The sequence below is a fragment of the Mastigoproctus giganteus genome, chromosome 8 (genome assembly GCF_048544385.1).
Source record: "Mastigoproctus giganteus isolate SK-2022 chromosome 8, ASM4854438v1, whole genome shotgun sequence".
Taxonomy (NCBI): domain Eukaryota; kingdom Metazoa; phylum Arthropoda; class Arachnida; order Uropygi; family Thelyphonidae; genus Mastigoproctus; species Mastigoproctus giganteus.
This window is the reverse complement of record NC_143582.1, coordinates 21,138,245-21,164,367: the sequence shown is the minus strand read 5'-3', so window position 1 is coordinate 21,164,367 and position 26,123 is coordinate 21,138,245. Positions and strand designations below refer to the sequence as shown.

At 34.9% G+C, this 26,123-nt stretch overlaps 1 protein-coding gene across 1 annotated transcript in view; it reads left to right on the top strand.

Annotated features, from left to right (window-relative positions):
• The window catches only part of LOC150081325 (cell division cycle 5-like protein), a 60,215-nt gene that overhangs the window by 22,212 nt on the left and 11,880 nt on the right, over window positions 1-26,123 (top strand). The window contains exons 6-11 of the mRNA XM_090379168.1: window positions 359-508; window positions 4,962-5,123; window positions 8,716-8,890; window positions 15,352-15,494; window positions 20,550-20,730; window positions 23,307-23,629. Coding sequence (XP_090235294.1) covers window positions 359-508; window positions 4,962-5,123; window positions 8,716-8,890; window positions 15,352-15,494; window positions 20,550-20,730; window positions 23,307-23,629 — 1,134 coding nt within the window. The remainder of the gene's footprint in view (window positions 1-358; window positions 509-4,961; window positions 5,124-8,715; window positions 8,891-15,351; window positions 15,495-20,549; window positions 20,731-23,306; window positions 23,630-26,123) is intronic.

The following is a 26,123-nucleotide window of genomic DNA, read 5'->3' as shown; positions in this document are numbered from 1 at the left end:
CCGTTTTGCGCGATGCGCTCACAGGACAAATTAATCGCGTTAATCGAGGCCCGCCTGTATATATATATATATAACCACACACACACACACACACTCTTTTACGAACATAATACACACATCCCACAGTATGGTCTTAAATGTTAATGCACTGTATTAATCATAATAACAATAATAATAAATAACCCAGCCAGAACCTAAAAATCTAACATTTTTTTATTAGGTCATTTGCATATACAAATTTCAGAATGTAAAGTATGTAATAGTTGATGTGCCACATTTATTTTAAGGTGTTCTTGTTAATTTTATAGATATTAATCGTGATAAAACCTAATAATAGTTTTCATATGTCTATTTTTAGAAAGACCGTAAGAAGGATAAGCAGAAATTGAAGCAGCGCAAAGAGAATGATATGCCAACCGCTATGCTTTCTGGTAATGCTGAACCTGCCAGAAAAAGAAGTAAATTAGTTATGCCACCACCTCAGATATCAGATGCTGAATTAGAACAGGTAAGTGAATGATTTTGTATTATTTTTCTTTTACAAACATGTTGATTTGTATTTATTTCATAACTTAATTTTATAATGCAATGTGTTTAAATCTGAAATATATTCTATTAGTAATTTTCCAAATCTCCAATTAGAGGGTCTGTTCGGCATACAGCATATTCCCCAAACTTTTCTTACTATAGAATACACCATGAATAGAGTAATAGAGTAAGCTTATCAGCGAAAAGATCTAAACCTCCCAAACACTTCTTAGTCCATTTCACAAATATATGTGGTTTCATTTCTAATCTCAACGATGTCCACTTGCAGTCTGCCAAGCCCCATGTATTTTTTATGACAGAATCTCAGTTATTGGTTGATTCAACCACTGCTCATCTCAGTTGCCCAAATTATTTGCTGTATGATTCCTCAAAGTTTTTCCCCAACCAGCTGGTTGGGGAAAAATGCTTATGATTCGGGGCATACCACTTAGGTGGCTTTGGGCTAACCATTGCCACCAGCTGGCAATTTCAATTAAACCTTCTCTGAGCAGGCATAAACCTGCTCTGAACACATCCAAGGTCATTACGTTACAAACGCTTCAGACTTACCAGTTGAAGCACATGTAACGTAAGTGTTACAGTACCCATCTGTATTACTGAAGCAGCTGTATATTTCCATCAAGAGGCAAATCAAACGTTTTTCCTCAACCAGCTGGGTCGGTTAAGAATATTTGAATCAGTTTGCGATTGGGAGATAACAGACTCCAAATTACATGTATGATTAGAATCTTTTCCTCGTCGTTGGCCATTCTCATTAAGTTGCAGAAATCCTTGTTGATCATCAAGCTTTGGCATTTATATGCAGTTGGGCTGAGTTGGTTGAGTATGGCAAGCTTTAGATCCTTATTCATCTCGTTGTTTGGATGATTGTAAAAGTTTTGAAAGGGGTTTTCCTCTCGCAGTCATGTTACAAGGCTATGCAGGTCATTACTGCATGCTTCATCAGGGTCACCATTGCCTTGACACATTGTCTTACATGTTTCAATCGTTTTGCGAATTTCCAAGTCCAATTCATACAATTTATGATCTAGTATGAGCTCTTCATTGTTATACATCTCGACATATTTCATCTCTGACAGTATCTTTGTTTCCTCATTGCAACAAGGAATGTGTGCGTTACCTGGAAATTTTAACTGGAAATTGTTCATGATTTTGTTTCTATCTGTTCGAAATTTAGTAGGTGTCATCAAAGATGTTTACACATAAAACATCTTTTGTGCATACAGGGCACACACATGATTTTTTTTACATCTTCATTACAGTATAATTTTTAATTACTGTGAACATGCTTGAAAGTATAGTACAGAAAACATTATCATGTATTGCCAACAGTTGTCATTGTGATCAGTGTCAGCAATGCAATTGAAGAACAGAATTGTTTTGTGAATTGTCCCCTAGCATTTATAGTGGGATGTTTGCCGTATTATGGCTTTAGTTGCCAATGTTCCATAAAAAAATCAACCAACCAACCTTGTATAATATCCTTGAAGTCCAACTCAAAGAATTTTGGAGAGAATTCCATATTGTAGATGCAATCAAAATAATAAAATGAGCCTGGGACAAAATTGCAGAGAAGAATATTGAAGGGTGTTTGGAATAAATTCTGTCTTCAGCTTATTGATAATTTTGAAGAATTTCAAGGACCAGCAGAGATCATACAAAATGAAATGAAAACAGTCATTAATATTGCTAATCAATTGCAGCTTGAGGTTTCTACAGCTGACTTCACTGATCTGCTTCAAACACACAATGGAGAGCTCATAAATGAAGACCTCCTCAAGATGGCAAAATGTGAAGAAGCTGAGGAAGAAGATTTAACAGCTGAAACTCCTGTTCTTTCCTACACTCTCAAGGGGCTCGACGAAGCTTTTCAACATATAGAAAAAGCAACTGAGATTTTTGGGCCGCAAGATTCAAATTTTGAGTGTACCAGAAAAGTTTCTACAGATTTAAAAAGTGCTTATGCATTTTATTGTGAAATTTATAAAGAAAAGAGAAGAATATCTTGGAAACAAACCAACTCTTGAAGCATTTCCGAAGAAGAAGGCTCCTTTTGCTTCCAACAAACCGAGTGACGAACCATCAACGAGTGTGCATTTAGTCAGTGATGATGAAGTATAAATATTCTTTAATATTCATATGACAAATAATTTCTTTATTATTATAGCTTGATTTTAAAGGCTATGTTTTCCTTTCTTTGGATAAATAAATGATTGAAGCATATACTATTGTTTTGTTGACCTTTATTTAACGTTACTATGATCAAATTTCATTGTTGAAAACGTAACTCCTGTTTTTAACATTACGTCTATGGGAAATAAATCCCCACTTTATGAGCGTACACTAGGAGCGAATTAACTTGTAAAGTCGGGAACTACCTTTATTGTATATTGTTCTTTCTGACAAGTATTGAAAGCAGTATTATCTTAAATCAACATTTTACATTGATATAAAGAATATTGATATAAACTCAATTACTTGGGTATCACTTGTCTTCATGCAGTGGGTGTGGTCATAGAACGGAGTGATTGTACGGTCGAGTTCTGTGATTGGGTGATTATTGTGAAGTTTTCTTTCTGATTGTTTTGTGTTGTCAAGGAGGGGGGTGCTTAGTTTATCCCCCATCCCGCTGTTTTAAAATTGGAAACCGAGTTCCTGATTTAAAAACAGTGGGGGGGGGAAACACCCTAGGCATAACAACCTAGGAGGACAGTGTACAGTGAGTGGCACCTCCCTATCACTGCTTTATTCCTGTCCTTTTGTTAAAATATGTACTAAGTACTAAATATGTACCCAAGATCTGGAGTTTTACCTAAACAAGATAGTTCAGTAAGAGTAATCGCTTAGCATAATTTAATCATTATTTTATTTCAAATACTAATTATTTTCAAAGATGAACTGTTGTAATTTATTTGTGTATTAAGAAGTCATTCAAAGTCGGGAAAGCATTTAAATTACCTTTGGAAATGAATATTGAAGAGAGAAAAATGATGTGATCACTTTCTAAGTAAAAGAATTTTGCAAATTCTCAGCTATATTTACACAGTACTGCCATAAATACTGTCACCAAAGTAAGACTTCCGTAAAAATCAAAATGATATCACAGAGCTGTGGGTTTTGCATCACGTGTAGTACTAATGTATGATTTTCTGTAACAGGTATCATCAACTAGTAAAGGAAGCCAGTGAAAATTGAATGATGCACCTACAATTTTCAAATTTCTGAAACCACTTGGAATAAGCCGAAGCTTTGTCTACAGGGCAGTACAATGAACAACAAAAAATTGATGACAGGCCCTGGTCTGGCCACCCAGGAACCGTGAGGACCCCTGCAGCTATCAAGGCGGTGGAGAACATCCTCTATGAAAACAGAAAATCGTTTCCAGAGAAATGGGAATATCACCAAGATCGATGTCATGCATAATCAAAAGTCATCTAGGATTGAGTACCTACTGCAGAAGAACAGGATGGTTTCTAACTCCAGCTCTGATGGAATGGAGGCACAAAAGATCAGAAGCAGTGCAGCATCGGTATGTGAATGGTAAGCATCAACAGATACTCTTTACGGACGAAAAGAATTTTACTATCGAGAATAGTTACAACCATCAAAATGACAATGTGTATGCCCATAGCTCTGCAGAGACACATTAGACCGTTGAAAGGGGTCATCATCCAGCATCAGTGATGATTTGGTGAAGAGACTCATATGAAGTTGTAACAAAGATGCATTTTTGTGTTCAGGGGGTGAAAACCAGTGCAAGGGTGTACCTGAATGATATTCTGGAGCCGCACCTGAGACCCCTCAATCAGACTCTGTTCAGTGGTCAGCACTGGATCTTCTAACAGGACTCAGCACCTGACTGAGAATGTGCCAGAGTTCATCAGTCATGACGAATGGCCTCCTGCTAGCCCAGATCTTAATCCACTTGATTACCGTTTGTGGGCTGTTTTGGAAGGGATGGTCTGTGATAAAGGGCATGCCACATTGGAGAGCCTGAAGAGATCACTAGAGTATGCTATGGCCAATTTCCCAATGGATGTTCTGTTGATGAATGGCTGGAACATTTGAGGTCTTGGGTAAAAAACAGGGGGAGGGGGGCCATTTTGAATGAGTGTTGTGTTTCTTCATTTGTTGGATGTTCAAGAATAAATCCACAGAGTTTTCAGTTTCTGTGTCTTTTTATTTGTGGCTACATGCAGTAACACATGTGGCAGTACTGTGTATAATGAATTTGTAAATTTACATCATTAATAATAGAAAATTGAGACTTTAAAAACTGTATTAGAGGAGTATCTAAAATATTCAAGTAGAGAAAATATTTTAATTTTTTTTTTTTTTTTATAATTTCTTTATATAAAGTATTTTATTTCTGTAAATTATTTGTTTAAAATTTCTTTTACAAAATTTTTTAGGTTGTGAAATTAGGAAAAGCAGGTGAATCTGCTCGTGAAGCAGCTGAAGATTCTGGAAATAAGGCATCAGATGCACTTTTGGCAGATTATAACCTTACACCTGGCACAACAAATATACGTACTCCACGTACACCTGCAACAAGTAGAGACACAATTCTTATGGTAAGCACTGTGAAGTCAGAAAATAAAAGCACCTTATTTCATTAGTTTTGCATGTAGAAGTTATTTAATAATAGTGACTTTGTTTTTAGTATGGTAGTAGTTTCTTCTGTATCTTATGCTATTTGTTCAAATTTCCGTACTGAGAACTTATAATTAAACTCATTGTGTTTAATTATTGGAATTCGTAGTCTCTTTCAAATTGTATGAAAACATATTTTTAAAAAAAAATCTCTGTACCTACCCCATTATGTGCATTTCATTTAGCTAAGAAATAAAATGGGCACCGCTAGCCAGAAGGGTCCTTTCACATGTGATTATGGCATAGTTCCTTGAATATTGTAGCAACTTGTGGGCATCTGGCAGCTGTTGCTAGTAATGGCATGCATAAGAAATGTCTGGAAGAAAAATTTGAGCAGGAATAGAGTACCTTGGATGAGAAAAGAATCAAAACTTACCAGGGATTCAGTTGCATTCTAAAGTTTATAGTTATGAATAATGGCAGGCGTTTCTAAAATGGAACAGGATTGGCTTGTGTGTGTTTTGCATACATTGTTAAATTTGTTAAATGTTTTGGCAATTCTTTTGTATATGGAACTTCAAGAAAGTGCCCCTGCTGGTGTATGCAAGGGAGATAAATGAGTCACATGATTCTTCTCTGAGATACTCAGCACAGCTTGCAGCAAACAAGAGTCTTTTCTGTATGAACTCCTGCATCCAGTCAAGAACACGACCTCTGATTACTTTGTTTTGGAACTGTTTCTTCTTTGATTTTGTGTCCAACAAGATGCAACTAGATGATCCTATAGATATCTAAACAAGTTTCTTTTTTAACTGTTTATTTATTTAACAATTCTATTTAGTTATTTTAACTATTTATGTAACCACAGAAGGAACCATTGTGTTTAGGATAGTGTAATACATAATTATTAATTAATTAAAATGTTAAAATTATCTTCACACAGTGTAGTATTGTGTGTTTCTTTATTAATTTAATCATTCCTGCATTTGTTGTCTTTCTCATTCTGAAAAATTTCTATTCTATAATGGGACTTGAACCCAAATGTTTCTAAGCAGGTTCCAAGTAACTAAACCACTATATGGACATGGAAGTCATACGTAATGGCAAAATCTATTAAAAAAAAAAAAGATAGAGAAGAAGAAGGAATGTAAAAGGACTACAGAAATATTTTCTAGATTAACAAAAAATTTTCTCAAAAGATCTAACTTCATAAGCCAGTAGCTCTTTAACAATCTTTTGCTAAAATAATCTGCATGGGTTTTGAAAATGAGTCCAAGAAACTTTCTGGAATTGCAATTACAGGTTTTTGCTGAATTAATTTTCTGGTTGAAGAGAGTGAGGTAATTGTTAAAATTTAAAATTGCAGAATAAACTTTTAATGCTTTGTGAGCTAATTAACAGTGATGGGATTTGCAGTTTGTGGGAATAGAACAAATGAAGAGGATTTCAGCATATAAGAAAGCCACAATTTTCATCAACCCTTTTTCATAACAGTGGGGGGGGAAATAGAAGGCCTCACTAATAGAAGGCCAGCTGATGAGAAGTCAGTACAGTTGTGCCCCCGTATCTGCTGATTCAGTTGCCTGTGGTAAACCATGGGAAAAAAAAAACGAAAAAACTTGAACACGTACTACTCGCATCCAGTACGACACTTCTCTTTATTTTTTACGATGTCGCGTATGGTTTGGTCACCAACATACTTTATTATTACCTATTTAATGTTGGTTATGTCTTACTGTGTGTTTAATTTATCAATTAAACTTTATTATACGTATGTGTGTACAAGAAAATCACATTATATATGATTTTCTTGTATGTACAAGAAAATCACATTATATATGGGGTCAGCAGGTGTTCGCTTATATTTGCGGTTTTACATACATGGTAGGTCTTGGAACGTATCCCCTGCGGATACGTGGATCTTACTGTACCTTCAAAACAGCTGTTCTGGCAGTGTTTCAGATTTTTTAACGTACATTCCATTCACCTCTTCAGATGAGGCTACATAATTTATAAAGTTATTAGAAACATAGACAGAACTGTGGGTAATGGTTTTTGTCTTTAAGTTTAAGTTGTTAAAGCCATTTTTGAACATAAACCCAATCTTAAGTGCCAAGCACTTGGTACTTAGAGAGTTGGGCAGAATTATCCTATGATTAAAAATCAGTCAGTAGGCATATTTTATTTTATTTGATAATTTAAAATCATAATGGTAAATAATACAAACTAAGATTTCAAACCCAGATTTTGTATTCTTTCAGTAATGAAAGCATCAATTTATAAAATTTAAATTCATCATGAGAAGAATATTTTATGCTCATTCTCTATATACAAGGTATGGCAATAAAGTTCTCAATACAAACACAAAGTGAAGGAGCTCAAAAATGGTTTTATTTTTATTCAAAGTAAATAACCACCTGATTGAATGCACTTATTACACCATTCTAAAAGTTTCTGAAAAGAATCAGTGAAGGAATCCAGAGATTATGTTCAGTTTGGCAATTATATTTTTCTTTATCCCTCAACATTTTGAAATCTCTTTCCTTTCAGGGCAGTTTTTACCTTGGGAAAGTAGGGTGTATGGTTGTGAAAATGCCATGGTTCATCAGAAATGCATTCACAAGTGTGGAATGGATGGGGCCATTGTCGTGCAAAAAGAACAAGCTACCTTTCTCTTGAAATTGCGGCATCACTCAGAAAATATTCTCTAGTAGTCTTCGATGCACTTATACGTAGCATTAACTCTCTCTTTTTGGGTTCAAATTCCTTGTTAATCACATCCTGTTTGTCAAAAAACATGAGCAGCACCATCTTGATCCTGTACTTCTATAAACGAAACCTTTTGGGCCTTGGTGATGATTTTGAAGTCCACTGCATGCTCTGACGTTTTGTCTCTGGGTCATACCAAATCCCAACACTCATCTCAAGTGATAATACAGTCAAAGAAATTAGGATTGTCTTGATTCTAATTTCTTCAAGTGTGGATGATTCAATGTCTTTGCATGATGACACTCTTCATTTCTTTCTTCTGTGAGGTTGTGCTGCACAAATTTTGCACTGACTTTTCTTTTCCCTAAATCTTCATGCAGAATTTGACGAATCATCTCTTTATTCATATCCAATTCATCAGCCATTATTCTGAGTGTCACACAGCGATATCCTGCCACAATTTCCCGAACTTTTGCAATATTGTTTTCTTGAGAGGTTGATGAATGCCCTCTTCTTGGATCAATGTGAACATCCCCACATCTATCTTTGAACTGCTTATACCATTCACACACACCGATACTACTTAATGTTTCATTACCATAAACAGTTATAAATATGTCATGTTACTGTTGCAGATTTTCCTAGTTTAAAGCAAAATTTGATATTTATACATTGCTCCATTGCAATGTTGTTATACGGAACATTAATGCTACTAACAAAACTGGTGTTCTGTTTACATGATGACAACATCACCAGTCCAGGAGCTTTATTGCCATACCACAAATGTATTTGACAATAATTTTGACAATAAATTAAAATTTTATGGTATGACTGTTTTTTATTTACTTCTTTTGTTTTTTTCAGGAAGCTCAGAATATCATGGCTTTGACCAACGTAGACACACCTCTAAAAGGAGGCCTCAACACTCCTCTCCATGATACAGATTTCAGTGGAGTAACACCAAAGAGAGATGGTGTGCAAACACCTAATACCCTCATAGCAACACCATTCCGCACACCACAAGGTTCAGTTGCTGATGGTATGTTTGATATTTAGTGTTTTTCTCTACTATTTTATATATAATTTTTTCTGTAAAACTAATCCCGTTAAATGGGTTAATCATGGTTTATATGCATAATTTAATTTACAAATTTCAAATACAGTCATACCTCAATTTGTGTGGGGGGTTATGTTCCAGGAAAACACTGCCAGTTCAAATCCGTACAATGCAAAATGCAATTTATAATGAGGTTTCCATTCCTATACACAAAACAATTTGCAAACAAAAAAGCTGCTTCTTGTAAGCAATTAAATTTGAAAGCAAGTTTTTTCTGTTAACGGATTTCTCACCTTTGTAGTGCCTTTTTGTAGCCAGTGATGCAGAACAGATAACTGAACTTTTAATTTTCTTAGCATTTTCTCTAATTCATCAAATGCCGCACACCACAAGGTTCAGTTGCTGATGGTATGTTTGATATTTAGTGTTTTTCTCTACTATTTTATATATAATTTTTTCTGTAAAACTAATCCCGTTAAATGGGTTAATCATGGTTTATATGCATAATTTAATTTACAAATTTCAAATACAGTCATACCTCAATTTGTGTGGGGGGTTATGTTCCAGGAAAACACTGCCAGTTCAAATCCGTACAATGCAAAATGCAATTTATAATGAGGTTTCCATTCCTATACACAAAACAATTTGCAAACAAAAAAGCTGCTTCTTGTAAGCAATTAAATTTGAAAGCAAGTTTTTTCTGTTAACGGATTTCTCACCTTTGTAGTGCCTTTTTGTAGCCAGTGATGCAGAACAGATAACTGAACTTTTAATTTTCTTAGCATTTTCTCTAATTCATCAAATGCTAGATTCATTTATGCTGTATTTCTTGGCCAACATCGCAACCTTTTCGCCATTTTATAACTCCTTAATAATTTAATTTTTCTTCTAAATTAAAAAAAATTTTTTTGTTGTAGCTTTTTTCATTTTAGGCACTAATTAAGAACATTTTATGTATACAAGAAATATTAAATTATCAAAAACAGTGCTTACTGATTAAAACACTTTACATTACACAAACCATATAAAGATTCTGTCTGACCATCTAATGTAGGATAACTGATGAAAGAGGGTTCCTGAATTAAAAAGTTGTTTCAAAAATAACCCTACAAACATGCCACAATTTATTAATATGTTTGACTATAAGAATCAATTTTGAACACCTTGCGATATTTTTCTAAAGCACATTTCTGGAGGTCACTACCATAAAATAATAAAAACAATTTTAAGTTTCCTGTTTATTGGGCTTTTTGTTACTGCACATACAATCTATTACAAATGGATAGCACACTCGATCTTATTGCATTTGTGATAATACTGATGGAATTCTGTGGGATGTTATGTTATTATGGTAAAATGTGTTTCCCCTTTACTGAAATCTTCAATCATATAAAAAACATAAGTAAATTTTCAAAATCTTTTCTTCATTCCTATTTTTTTAGCTTTCTAAGCTTGTTACTTTGTATCTCATTTGCATGTATCGTGTTAGTTGCAATTTGTTCATACCGTGTTCTTTGTTATTGATTGATGCTTATCTTTTTTACTGTTTTAAATAAAAAAAGTCAGTGAACAGAAATGTCTATTTCTATGTTTATTTAGTATGCATATTAATTAAGCTATGCATGTAGGCTTAAATTTTATTTTATCCTGCTAACCTGTGGGTAATATTCTTCCGATTTTCACGTATCATTTGATTTTGTTGGTTAGTAAGGTAATAAAGTGTAAATTTGCACAATGTAAATTTATTTTTGGATAAAATTCCTCTGATTTTTGCTTATTAGAATCACCCTTAAAAGAATCAAAATTCCATTTGCAAACATAATCACAATAACTGGGTGCTTACTGTACAGAGAAGGGCAACAAGATTGGTGAGAGGAATGAAGGGATCCTCCTACCAAGAAAGGCTTAAGTTCTGCAAATTGCAGTGGTTGGAGACTAGGCACCTGTGAGGTGATCTGATTGAGGTGTATAAGTCCTTGAATGGGTTAAGCATGCTGATTCTTCCAATTGTTCAGATTACAAACCTAAGGGTGCATAAATTCAAATTGAGGAAAGACAGATGTAGAATACATTTGCCTTTAGCCAGTTAATTGGTTAATTGCTGGAAGTTGATAGGTTAAATAAATTTAAGGAGGAACTGGACAAACATTTAGAGGGAATTGTGTAAATTTTTTTTATTTTATTATTATTATTATTTTTTTTTGGCTGATGCTGCATAAACTTATACACTTGCTTTCTTGCATCACATGCCACTACTATTACAAGATCCTAAAGCAACTTTGTTCACATATTATTAGAATTAGTACAGGCATATGATGCAAGAAAGTTTATGCAGCATCTTCCATTTGTTCCAAATGCCTGTCCAGCTCAGCCTTAAATTTATATAGGCTTCCACAACAAAAGAAAGTCTGTTCCACCAATCAACTACCCGCTGGCTAAAGGCAAACTTCTACTCTACAAGACAGTTGTAGAGACACATCTACTCTAGAACTGTCTTTCCTCAATTTAAATTTGTGCCCCTGCAGGTTCTTAATCTGAGCAACAGGAAGAATCCCATCAGCATTCAGCTTGCTCAAGCCATTCAATGCCTTATATACTTCAATCAGATCATCTCGCTGGTACCTACTCTCTCTCTAGGCACTGCCATTTGCAGAACTTAAGCCTTCCTTGGTAAGAGTACCCTTTTGTTCCCCTCACCAATCTTGTTTCCCTTCTTTGTACTCGTTCTAGCAAATCTACATCTTTCCTAAAATGAGGAATCCAGACCTGTACACAGTACTTTAGATGTGGCCTGACCATTGCCTTGTATAATGGGATAATCACCTCCCTGTCGCTGGTAGCAAAATTCCGACATATCATTGACAAGACTCCATGACCTGCCCTAGCAGCCCATCTGCACTGCTCAGCAAACTTCATACAATTACCCCCAGGTCTTTTTCACTTCCCTGAGTGTAGTACCACACAGTTGGTACGTTTCTCTTCGATTATTGCTACCCATATGCAGTACTTTGCATTTGCCAATACTTCAGTTGTCACTTCTCAGCCCATTTGCCCAACTTATCTAGATCCAGTTGAAGTAGCAAACTATCTTTACTGTTGCCAACCTTTGTATCATCTGCAAACTTGGACATTAAACCTGATATACCTTCATCGATAAATATTCAAACAACGGGCCTAACAACGAACCCCGGGGAACCCCACTAATATCATTTGTCCACGAACAGCAGTCCATTGATTGCCACTATCCCTCATCTCCCACTCAACCATCCCTTTATCCACTGTAGACTTTGTGACAACATCATAGCATCCAATCAAATTGGTCAGACAAGACCTCCCTTTAACAAACCCATGCTGTGTCTTAACTATTATTGCAGTCTTGTCTGGATGATCCTGTAATGCTTCTTTAACCAGTGATTTCATTATTTTCCCCGGAACACAAGTTAAACTAACAGGTCTATAGTTACTTGTGCCACCTTTTGAACCCTCTTTGTGAATTGGTGATACATTTGCATACATCCAAGTCCATGGGGACCTCCCCTGAGTCGAAAGAAGTTCTCATAATTATGGCTAAGGGTTTGCTGCCTTCTTTAATATAACTGGATAGATCCCATCCACCCCAGGTGCCTTTTTTATGTTTATCTTCAACAATTTTCCCTCCACTTTGCTCTCAGTTATTACAAAATCACTTAGCTCCCTGTTAGAGTTTGATAAACTTCTGGCACTGCCCTCATTGAATAATTCCTCATGTGTGAATGTAGATGCAAAATACTCATTCAGTTTATCAGCTACCTGAGCATGATCATTAATAGTCAACCCATTTATGTTAAGTGGTCCAATCTGATTCATCCCTTTCCTTCTAGATTACATAAGTAAAGAACTCTTTGCTGTTTTTCTTTGCATCCTTTGCCAAAGATATCTTGTAATCTGCCGAACCTCCTTTGTGACTTGATTAAAGACTAGTTTATATCTGCCATAGGCTTCTGTGTCACCTGATACTTTATATGCATCCCATACATTTTTCTTCTCTGCCACGAGCCTTATTAATTCATCTGACTCCATTTAGGCCTAAAATGTGAACAGTATTAGTTGAAATGAAAAGCCTAGTAGCCTCCAAAATTAAGTCCCTGAAGGCTTCCCATTTAGAATTCAATGTTGGTAACATCATCAGCTGATCCCACTGTACAGAATTTAAACACTGTCTGACACCCCTGTAGTCAAAAGCAATAGTCCTTCCCTTTAGCCTTGATGGAAGTTTCATCTTTAAGTAATTCCCACATCTGTGCATTGTGATCACTTTCACCCAGTGGTTCCTTTATCTGCAAATTCTTAATGCATGAATAATCAGTGCATGATAATCAGATCAAGAGTGTTACTCCCTCTGGTTGCCTCTCGAACATGTTGCTATAGAAAACAGTCATCCAATAAATCCACAAAAGTCTTGCTAGTGTGCAAGTGACCAACCCACAAGTTCCAGTTGATATCTGGAAAGTTAAAATCCCCCATTATGAGACATTCTGATTTACTGGCCCACTATTTTTTGCATAAATGCTCATTATACTCATCAGATTCATTTGGCCTATAACACACACACTGTCACACCAAACAGACTCAATATTGCATTGTCCACCAACATCAATTGGATACACTTCCTTAGATTTTATGTGTTTCTTAATTAACAGCATAACCCCTCCTCCCTTCCTGTCTTGTCTATCATTTCTGTACACATTGTACTCCCCAAATTCCAATTCTGCACTGCTTATGTGGAGCAATATGGCCTTATTAATTGGCCTTAGTAGCAATGCTCCTAAAAACCAAATAACAACAACAACAGCACTGCTTATGTCTGTGTGACACCATGTCTCTGATATCCCAACAATATGTCTTGACTAGCACTTCAAGCTCATCAAATTTATTAACTATACTCCTAACATTGGTGTACATGAAAGTATACATGCACCTGTTTCTACTCCTAGTTACCCTAACACAGCCCAAGTATTTATTTGTTTCACTGTGACTCCCAGCAGGTCCTGGAAATCTCCATTTCCTTGCTTTCCAGACTGCTGCTCATTCTAATAGAAGCAGTGCAAGAATCACTTTTGCCTCTGCCTGTGGCCACTGTTAACCTTTTAGTCCGTGTATCCCCCCCTAGCTAACAGTTTTCTGACCCACCTAACACTGCCTCAATAGCATCAGCAAATATTCTTGCACCCTTTCTATTTAAGTGGACCCCCCCATCCCTGTAGAAGCAGTCTATCTTTATGTAGTATCTCTTTATGAATAATAAATGGTATAATATTAAACAAAATGGAGGAATAAATGTCAGAAATTGGTTGATGAGTCAATGGAACCAGCTGAATAATAGCAAGATTGCTTTGTCTGCCATCCTTTCCAAGGAATATTGATCAGTCAGTAAAGCATGTTTATGAATGCTGAGATCATGTGGCAAATGATTCTCAATACATTTGACAGACTAAAAAAAAAGGAAATTCGTACATGCATACTATACAAGTACAACTATACATACAGATAAAATGTGTGCAGCATATGCTTGGAGGGGGGTGAATGACTGACTGAGTGAAATGTGTGCACACTTTTTTAATGCAAATTTTCTATTATTTATTCTGATTCCATATAGTCTTATTAGTCTGTTTTACGATATTACTTGCACTATATACACATGCACTCAGTGATCACTGAATTATGACCACCTGTTTAATACTGTGACTACAGTATTAGATAGGTGGTAATTCACATCTGGTCATGCAAGTTACAGAAGTGATAAAGTAGTAGTAGTTATGGGACTTAGTAAAGATATAATGGAGTTTCATAGGGACATGATTATGGAAACTCATGCATTGAACCACCTCCCGCTGACACGACTGTAAAGGATTACTCAAGGTGGACACGGTTTTGGTCACGGTGTGACAGTTGACATCACAATACAATATGGGGAATGCAAGAACAATATCCCAAATGATTCAGCACACAGATGTATGGAGTTCCACAGCAGATGATCCAAGAGACACCTTCTCTCACTGCTGATCATCACTGACAGCAAATGCTGTGGTGGCAACAACGGTGTCCAACTGACATTCCTCAGGTGTCAGTTGGTGGACACCGGAGGAATTGAAAATGATTGGGCTGGTCAGATGGGTCCAAAAACCTGGTGTAGCAAGCCAATGGACACCATGTGTAGCTCAGCATCATGAGTCCGTGGACCCATCGTGTATGGTCCCCGCTATCCAGGTAGTTGCCGTGGTTGCTTAATATGGGGCATATTTTGCTGGCAGGAACTAGGACCCCTGGTACTTAGGGATCAATGTGCAAATGGTATTAGGTAGGTGGTCATAATTCACTGAGTGTATAATTATTATTGTTTTTATTATATTTCTGATAAAACAATTAATCTTTCTTTATAATATTTTAAATTTTCATTTTTTAAGGTCTTACACCAGCCAGAGACAGAACACCGTTACCAGGAGGAAGGGGACAAATGATTGGAAACACACCTCTTCGAGATGGATTGAATATTAATCCTGAGGACCACTTAGGTTTTGATGATAATCACAATGCAAAGTCTTTTAAAGTATGTACTGATTTCTTAAAATCATATTTCTCTTGATTCATTGTTTATATTAATAAATATTCTCTTTTGGATTATACATTTATATTTTACTATAAGAATGCACTAATAAAGTTTTAGAAAATTCTGATATGCTGCCTACTAGTTGTCTATTAAGTTTGCATCATTAAATCAAGAGTTACAATGACAATGTCAAGTTCTGTCTGTTGTGGTCCTATATTAAAAAATTTTATAATCTGTTTTTTTCTTTTGTCTTTTAGCTCATTCCTTTCTGTCTTTTATATATATATATCATATTCTCAAGTGTATTTAAAGACCAGTACGCTTCGAGTAATCAGTAATTTGCAGACATACCAGTAGCCTTAATGACAGTGATCTTTCTGAGAATACTTTTTCCAATTTATGTAATAGGTAGCTGATAAAGCTTCAAAGCATTGATCAGCTATACACCTGAAGGGGAAGGAAATTTGGCAGTGTCCCAATGGGGCTTTCCAGAAATGAGCTGGAATTCTATAATTGTTATGACTAAATCAAATTGAACAACATTAATCAAAACTAGATTGGCAGTAAAATTAATTTCTCTTTCATTCCAAATTTGGTAGGTCCTCCTTTCATACCTCAATCTGAACAGTAACTTTAAATTATAAATTTTATTTACATGCATGATCTCTCTCTCTCTTTTTTTTAAGACTACGTTTTTTTAAAGTATATGCTAAAGAAAGAAATTAACAAAAAAAACCCGATTGAGCCATTGCAGAAATAAAATGAAAATTGTTCCAACTTTATTATCTAAATTTAGTATTTACAAGAGTGGTTCAAAAAAGATTTGTATTCACCTAGTAGTTGTGATAGAAAGATAATATATATATATATATATATATATATTTTTTTTTTTTTTTTTTTTTTGTTTTACTCCCTGAAATCACTGTAGCAACCACACAAATTTTAGCTGCGAACTGGCAATTCGTTTTTTTCCCCTTAGTGTTGTGAATGAAGTGAAGTGTCACAATTGATAAAGTGGAATATAAATCAGTGATTTGGTTTCTCTTTCTGCAATGGAAAATACCCAAAACAATCTACGATAAAATGGTTGCTATTTATGGAAATGATTGCTCAGGCAACAGTGTTGTTGCACATTTGGTATAAACAATTCAAATATGGAAGAACCTCAGTGCACAATGAAAAAATCCCAGGATGCCCAAAAACTGCTGTAACAGAAGAGAGTGTTGCAAAAATTGGGGCATTAATCCTGGAATATTTCCATATTAGCATCAAAGAACTACCTGCAGAGCTCCAAATTAGTACAGGTTCTGTGGAGAACATCATCCATCAACAGTTGCATATGAGTAGAGTGCCTGCTAGATGGGTTCCCAGGCTTCTGACCCCTTACCAGAAGAAGGAATGGGCACAGTGTGCACATGAATGTTGTTGACATGCCATGTTGTTGACATGTTTTTTTTTTTTTTTTTCCCTGGGATCATCACTATGATCTCAAAACTAAACAAATGTCAAATAGAGGGAAGCAAAAACACTCCCCCCACAAAAGAGGCAAAGGTGGAAGCAATAATTTGGGGGTAATCTGTTAGTATTATAGTATGCTATAATACTAAGATTACTCTCAATAAAGCTGTACTATACTATACTTTGTTGTATTTAGTTAATACTAAATACAACAAACCCACAAAGTATAGTATTCAGTTAATACTATACTTTGCTGATAGCAAAGTATAGTATTAACTAAATTTTAACACAGTAATATTTCATTATATTGTTACTAAAATTAAAGATAAGTTATATAGTTAGAATATATACTAGAGCAGTGTAGTGTTAATTGTCTTGACTACTTAAAATCATTGTGTGTTCGTCCAAGGATTATAAGTAGTCAAAAAGGGATATGTGTAATTACTTTAGCCTAATGGAATTTTTATTTAATTTATAAGAAATTGCTAGATTGTATTGTAATTCTGAAATTAATTTCTTTTAAGCATTGAAACCATCTCGGGGGAAAATCTAATATGAAAAAATAATAACAAAATGACCTCCCTTACCTTAGTTCTTTTCATATTTTAGAAATAAATTCATTGTTATCTAAACAAGATCTATAAATATGTTTAAGCGAATTTAATTAAAGCCTCCTTGTAGAACTCGATATAATTAAAATCAACTAGTATTCTATATCCAATTATGTTCAATATAGATTTTTAGAGGATGGCATACTTATATATTTTCTTAATTATACTTTTTCAAAATGATGTAGAACTTCTAAAAAATTTCTACTATAAAATTCCTTTTTTACATTACATATGGCATATGTTAGTTGCAAGATTTACCTCTAGGTTTTCTATGCTTTTATGCAGGTTTCAGTGCATCTTATAACTTTAAGTCTATGAAAATTTTTTTTGTGATTCTGTTTTATTTGCAGCTCTCTATTCTCTCCCATACAACTACCTGTTTGAACTTTTGTAATTATTTATATATTGTCATGCAATTATCGATTCTTGTGGATTGCAGTGCAGTTTACTGCCTGTCATGATGTTTCAATGTCTATATTGATGCTGTTAGTATAGTATACCTCCAAGGAGGGTGATCATGACAAGCTGTAAATTATGGCATAAACAGATTATTCTGTTTGCAGAAAAGTATTGTTATTATCTGAAAATTAATTATTGGCTGTTTATCTGTCAGCTAGGCTATTTCAGTTCCTAAAAGTAAGGAAACATACATTGTACTGCCAAAAAGGGATTTTGGACAAATTAATCATACTGCCATCCACATGTCAAATATAGGTATAAAAACAAATGCATTAAAGCTAAAATAAGTGAATTTTATCATAAAACAAATCATAAAGTGCAGAAATTGATGAAATGAGGCTTGAGAGTGTGCTCAGAATATGGCATGATGATTCCATCAGTTCACATCAATTACTGTCAATATCAAGAGTTTTGCAAGGCACACAAAATGAGTCAGCTGAAGGATGATATTTAGGGAGCTGCATAGGAATGGATTTTAAAGTAGAGCTACGACACATCATAGAATGTAGTGTACAGTGTTGATCTGCCTGTGCACAACCCAACTTAATTGGTTCCTAGAGAATTTTGAAAGCTGCATCACAGAGTAACAAATCATGCTATATGGTTTTCCAATATGATGATTGAGTATAGGTTTGACAGATATCCAGAGAACATTATTTACCAGAGTGTGTCATCCTAACTATAAAGTCTAGAGGTACTATCACAGTCAGAGGTCATTTCCTGTGGTTTGTGTTTAGACCATTGGTCATTTTTTCTGTAATAGTGAATGTTTTGTGGTACAATGCCATTCTGGACAGTTCCACTCACACCGTGGCATCAATATTGGGAGTTCTGTTTCAGTATGACAATGCTCCTCTCATACTTCACAGTCCAAAATGATTAGTTTTAAGACTTGGGAATGCAGAAGCTTCATTGGCTGGCCTAGAACCCTCACCGGACACCTGTGGAATGAATTGGAACATCAGATTTGAGCCAGATCAGTACATTCACAGTCAGTAGCCAAATTGACCACTGTTTTGAAGGAGGAATGGAGAAAAATACTACTTCCTGTTTATAAAAATTGGTGCAGCATCTACCCAGTGTGTAAATAAGTACAAACAAATCAAATATTAAGTAAAAGTAATGACATAAAAAAATAGCATGGATTTCTCTCACCAGTGTGCTTCAGTTAATTGGCATGCTCATATGCTATTTTCAGTTAGTGACTGAAAATTAAATCCAAAGTTTATTCATACCTTTCACACCAGCGGTAGACAGAGCATACTACTTTCTCTGGTGAAATTTTTGCTCCTTCAGAATAGCCGTCCTTTATTAGTGAATTTTCACCATTATTACATAGTTGAACAAATAAAGTTTGTACATTATGTTTCATAGTTGAGGTTTTTCTGCTCTGAAAGTTTATTAGTCTTCTTCAGGTTCCATATTCAGTTTGAATGTTGGGGACCAACATTTTCCAGCCATCCTTATCCCTTGTTTTGTGAAATAGTTCTTGTGTCGAAATATCCCCATCCATTCTTTGATATTATCAAGCCACTTTTTCCTTTGTCTTTCTTTTCCTCTTAATCTTCCCTTGCAGAATTAATTATGCACGTCATATTGAGGGCTGCTATTAATATGACCAAGGTAGGCAGTCTCCCTCCTTGCAATTATAGTTAGTAGTGTTTCTTGCCCTCTTAAGGATCTGCACATTGGTGACCCGATCTGTCCATGGAATTTTGAGTATTATCCTGAGCATCCACATCTGATTTCCGTTTTATGCATGACCAAGGTCTCGCAACATTTGGGCATTCAATATCTTTTCTGGAAATCCAGTTTAGTGTCGCAGAGGAACTCCTTAAGATTCTTAAATGCATCTTTGGCCATACAGATTCTGCTTCTAATTTCTGTGCCTTGGGCTTTATTAGTCTAAGAAGTTACAAATGTATACTTAATGTAATGTATACAAAATAAACAATGATGAAATAAAAAAATAGCATACTCATATGCTATTTTTTGTTTGAGGCTTTCTGCTGTAAAATTTTATTAGTCTGTCCCTGATTCCTTAGTGTTTTCTTTTGCATCCTTGGGAATGTCAAAAACCCTTGAAAGCTTTGGGTTGGCTATTAAACTTAATGATCACCTTTGTACTTTCACACTGCATTTCTTGTTGAATAATTTTAATTTCTTGAGGAGAGGATTGTGTTTAGATCTCAGTCAGTTTCCCACAGTCTAGCTTAGAAGATGTGGGAATTTCCTCTTGATTAGATAGCCTCTGACCTTTCAATATTCCATCCTCTCAGATTCTCAGGTAACTTTTTTCCTCGTGCCAATGTGTTGCCTGCACTTTTGGCAAAAGTGCAGGCAATCCTATTTCCCTAATATGTTGATGATATAATGATTTCCTTCCCCCTTCTCTGTCACATTTTTCCAGATTTATGAATCATCCTTTACATAAGTTAGTAGCCATAATTAGTTTATTAGTTAATTTTCTGTAGTGCTTTGTTACTTTTAATGTTACTACATATGAAGCATATCTCATTCATTTCAGCGTGAAGCTAGAAATCAGCTAAGAAAAGCCTTAACTGGCCTTCCTTCCCCAAAGAATGATTATGAGTTGGTCATTCCAGATGAAGAACCTAATCATTGGGAAGAACCAGCTTCAGATGACACATTTGTTGAAGATCAGGCCGATATTGATGAAAAGAAGGAGGCTGAAAGGCAAGCTCAATGTAAGAACAAAAGTTTTTTTTTTTTCCATCTTTGTTAACTTTGGTTGCTTTTTAAATAAAAAAAACTGGTGTATCCTGTACGCACACAAAATGTTTTATATTATGTGAAAACATCTTTGACAAAAATCAAAACCGGTTAAATTTTTAACTGGTTTTGACCACAACTGAAGTTATGAATGATGTAACATTTTATGCTCACACCCACTACTTACTCTACCGAATCAACATTAGTGAGTGAGTTAGCATCATTTAGGAAGTGACATCATTTCCATCTCACATTTTTATTACCAATCAGTTTTACTTCAGTAAGAAAAATTTAGTAGGTGATTTCAAAAGTGTTTTCACGTCAAAAATAATAAATTTATCTAAGGGAAAAAAGGTTTAATTACATTTAGTAAGAAAGTCTACTTGATCTAGGACAAGTTTTACTTGTTACTCCCTGCTGCTGAAACTCGGTTTTCATCCAGCAAACAGGTAAACTGACATACTCAATTTACAGGCACAATACACACACTGTTCCTCAGCCTTGGTTACTTTGGTGCAAAAACAAAACAAACAGAAACTACTTTTCTCCTATGTTAAGTCTTCACTTTTGAAGAGGCACTTTTTTAAAAAGTTCATTATAAATAAATGCCATTTGTTAGTTAAATTAGAAATTTTGTTATTGTAGCAAGCCATCCAGTGAACTATGATCCAGTATCAGATTCCATCAGGTTTAGTTCAAATTACTAACAATCAAAATACCAACATTCAAAGTTCTAACATCTCAACATGCTGTCATTTTAAAATACTAACACATCAACTTGCTAATACTTCAAAATGGCAGCTACCAAAGCACTAACAGTTTAAAATGCTGATGGTGAAAACTATCATTATTCAAAATGATATTTGAAACCCAGCTGGTTAGAACACCAACAGCTTAACAGTTAACCCTTAACAGGTTATGTCACCCAACTGATTTCATTGTCATTACACAAAATGTATATATTTTGACAATCATTTAAGAAATATCTGACAGAAGTTATTTGAAGAGTTTTTCAAGTTATCATAAGGTGGTATCAAGTTTTCATTGTCGATTTATCCAAGCAAATTATTATTATTATTATTAATTATATGGGAACCCAAATAGAGTTTATTTTCCCCCCTAATTTTTGGAGAATCAATCAGTTTGTTTGATTTAACCCTCTAATTTTTTATTTTATTATACTGTATTTTTTCATATTTTTATTTGGGGGGGGGGTAATACTAATTTTATAAATTACTAATATTGTATTATATGGCAATACTCACTAATAATGCTTAACAGTGATATAAGGATTGTAAAATCTCTAATGAGCTCAGTTATGTGATTGTAAATGATGATGAAAATTAAAACATTGTATTGTGTTATTATTGTTAATCAGCCTTTTATTACATGTTTGTTAATTACATAAATACCATATAGCTGAACCCTGACAAATATTTGAATGCTTTCATTATTTGTAATATAATGTTTTTTTCTGCTCCCCTTTTCTTCATCATCCCTCTAGTTTTCTGGTAACCAACAAGTATGGTGCCCTGCTGAGGAGAGTACCAATAACAGTGGTAAATGGCACATCACTGAAACATTCCTGGTCTTGTTTTGATTATATTTCACAGATCAGCCTTGAGGATTTTTGCATAATTTTGTAAGTTGACCATTTCACCTCAACCTCAACATATTATATAGACAGCAATAGTCTATGTGAGTCAAAGGCAGAGCCTGATACTTCAACAGTTTGAAAACTTTACTAAACTCTTGCAAAAGCCAATGAATTTCAGCATGCAAAAGAGGGCCATTGTGCTCAGGTTGCAGCTTGACAAAGCAATAAAGATTATTGTGACTTTAAATAGCTTCATGGCATTTAGGCTTCATAACATTAACAGCTTCACGACATTCAGGGCGTAAATTTTTGGAAACCAAAGGTTCTCAGTGCAGAAAACCTTAATAGCTTCTTGACATTTAGGGCATAATTTTTTGGAAACCAAAGGTTCTCAGGGCATTCTGTCGACATAATACTGAGAAAGATGTTTCTAATTAAAGCAAAAATACCACTTCAGGGACAGCTTATATCATATATGCCATCTATACAATACATATAGGCACCTCTGTAGCCAGGTGGGCAGAAGCAGCAGTGCGTAGCACACGCTTCTTGATTAGACCGGGTTTCGAGCCCACAACCACCGCATATCCCTGGAGCGATATGGCCTTAGTTGCTAATGCTCCTAAAAACCAAATAACAAACAAACAAACAATATATATCATTTACGCCATCTATACCCAGCACATTTTTTCCATGGTACTATGTGCCTTTTGCGGGTGGTATTGAGAATTCCTTAAATATTTCTTCTTGAGTAGTTTGTAAAGACCATTCTTCACAAACTACAACATTTTCACATAAGAATCACATATAAACAGTCATTTGATTGCTGTTGCTCAGATTTGTCAAATTATTAACTTGCAAGGCAATTATTACTGTCTATTTTTTTTTTTTTTTTTTTTTTTGACACTATGAATTCTTATAAATTTTGTCTTATAATTTTTGATTCATTTTCAGTGGAAGCTGAGAGAAGAAAACAGTCTCAAGCAATACAGAGAGAGCTCCCCAGACCACTTGAAATAAATTCATCCATTCTTCGCCCCTTATTTTCTGATCCTCCTCTAACTGATTTGCAGAAGGCTGAAGAACTGATCAAACAAGAAATGATAACTATGCTACATTATGATTTTGTTCACCATCCAACGCCTCAACAAATGGGCATTTTGCCAGGTAATAAGAAAAGCAAAGCAGCCCATATGCATGTGTTAAATCAAGCTCAGCACTTGGCATATTTAGAAAAGCATCCCCTTGAGAAATTTAATGAAGAAGAAATTACTATGGTAAGTTTCAGATAATGGAAAACACTGTCTTCCAACTTATGATGCTTTCAACTCACTTACTCTGAATCTGTATTTTATATACCGTATTTCCCCATGTATAAGACGCACCTTAATTTTGGCGCCCGAAATTTGAAAAAAAAAATGTATTACATAAACTTATTGAACTCAAGTTTTATTTATCATAAAATTCATACAACTCCTCATAACTTGAATTCAGCACTGTACGAAAATCTTTTCTGAGCCATTTCTGGGCAGAACGTGGCAAAACGTAACCTAATATACCAGTAACAAGTGTGAAATAATGACCGCAAAGACAACAAGCAGGAAATGCAAGTAAAAAAATCTACAACCACTATATAAGACGCACCCAGTTTTTTGATCCCAAATTTTTCGAAAAAAGGTGCGTCTTATACATGGGGAAATACGGTACTTCTGATATATATATATATATATATATATATTTTTTTTACTTTAAAATATATTAACTTTGTCATAAAAAGGAAAAATTCTGTTTGAAGTGGAGTGTACTTTAATAGTTCTTAAAAATATATTTAGATATTGCACCTTATCTTATAAAACAGAAATTGATCATATAATATAAGATCATATAATATAATACCTGATATTATATTGATCATATAATATCAGGTTATAACGAAATCATGGCTGTAACAAACAAAAAGCCATAATGATTTTATTTATGCGTATTCCATACAATTGCTCAGTTATAACAGGCGTACTACACAGATACACCGAACAAATTCTGGTACCTATGCAAACATTCTTAATTGCTCGGGTAGTTGAAAAAATCCAATTTTTGGAATAGATGAAAATGAAAAGGCAACTTAGCTTTATGATCTTCTGCATCAGATTAACGGCCAGAATTGCCAATGGAATAGTGCATTGGCATTCTGCTTGTCACATTACCCTATTTACAGATTGTCTTGTATTTGCTGAACCATAAATTTATTTCGGGACTTCTAAGAACTTTGTATGCAGATCATTTTAAAGTAAAATCAGTTAGAAAGGAACCCTTCCTTTGGAAACATGTCTACTAACAAAAGAAAGCGACTCTCGATTCAAGAAAAGGTTGAAATTATTTGTGACTTAGAACGTAGTGTAGACATCTGCAACAGGATTGAAAAAATTTGGGCAGATGGGCTGAGAAGTGGCAACTGAAGTTTAACAAATGCAAAGTACTGCATATGGGTAGAAGTAACCGCAGAGGAACGTACGAACTCTGTGGTACCACACTTAAGGTGGTAAAAATGAAAAAGACCTGGGAGTGATTGTGCAATCAGATATGAAGTTTTCTGAGCAATGCAGACAGGCTCCCAGAGCAGGTCATGGGGTATTGTTAATGATATACAGGAATTTTGCCTTATGCAAAATTCCTGTATATAATTCCCTTTGTATAAGGCAATGGTCAGGCCTTGAGTACTGCATACAGGTGTGGAGGCCTCATTTGTGTACAGGTATGGAGGCAACAAGATTGGTGAGGGGTACGAAGGAGTCCTCTTACCAAGAAAGGCTTAAGTTCTGCAAATTGCAACGGCTGGAAACTAGGCACTCGCAAGGTGATCTGATTGAGACGTATAAGGCCATGAATGGGTTGAGCATGCTGAATTATAATGGGATTCTTCCGCTTGCTCAGATTACGAACCTGAGGTGACATAAATTCAAATTGAGGAAAGACAGTTGCAAAATAGATGTGCAGAAGTTTGTCTTTAGCCAGATATTGTGGTTAATTGCTGGAACAAACTTCCATCTGTTGTTGTGGAAGTTGGTAGCTTTTAGAGGGAATGGTTGTGTGAATTTTTTTTGGCTGATGCTACATAAGCTCATACACTTGCTTTCTTGCATCACATGCCTCCATTACTACTACAGTGCCGACGAAACAGGACTTTTTTATGAGTTGACACCTGACAATATATTTAAATTCAAAGGGGGAAAATGTGTTGGTGGAAAAAAATCAAAGGCTCGCTTGATAGTGCTCTATGCGCAGATATGACAAGAACTGATAAACAGATAGTGTAAACAGAAAATATTAAGTTTTCAGCAGCTTTATAAAATTTTAATGATTAAGAATTAAACAATTTATTGTTTAATGTTGTTGTTATTTGGTTTTTAGGACCATTAGCAACTAAGGCCATATTGCTCCCTGCAGTTTTGTATACATACAAAATACACCAAGCAAGAACAACATTAAACCACTACTCATCGTACAATACAGGAATACCTTGCATAGCGCGGTTAATTTGTGCCAAAAAAAATACCGCGCTGATCGAGGTATTAGTATGTATTTTAATGTAATCCGTTCCAACAATTTGATTATATGGGTTGAGTTGCAAAAATATATAGGTGTTTGTTTACCATAAATTGACGCACACAAAGTTTTTGCAAATAAAGAAATTGAAATGATAAAAATTAAAAATACTAGTAAGTACAGCAGAAATGATTTTTATTGCAGTATGTACATACCAAAAGAATATAA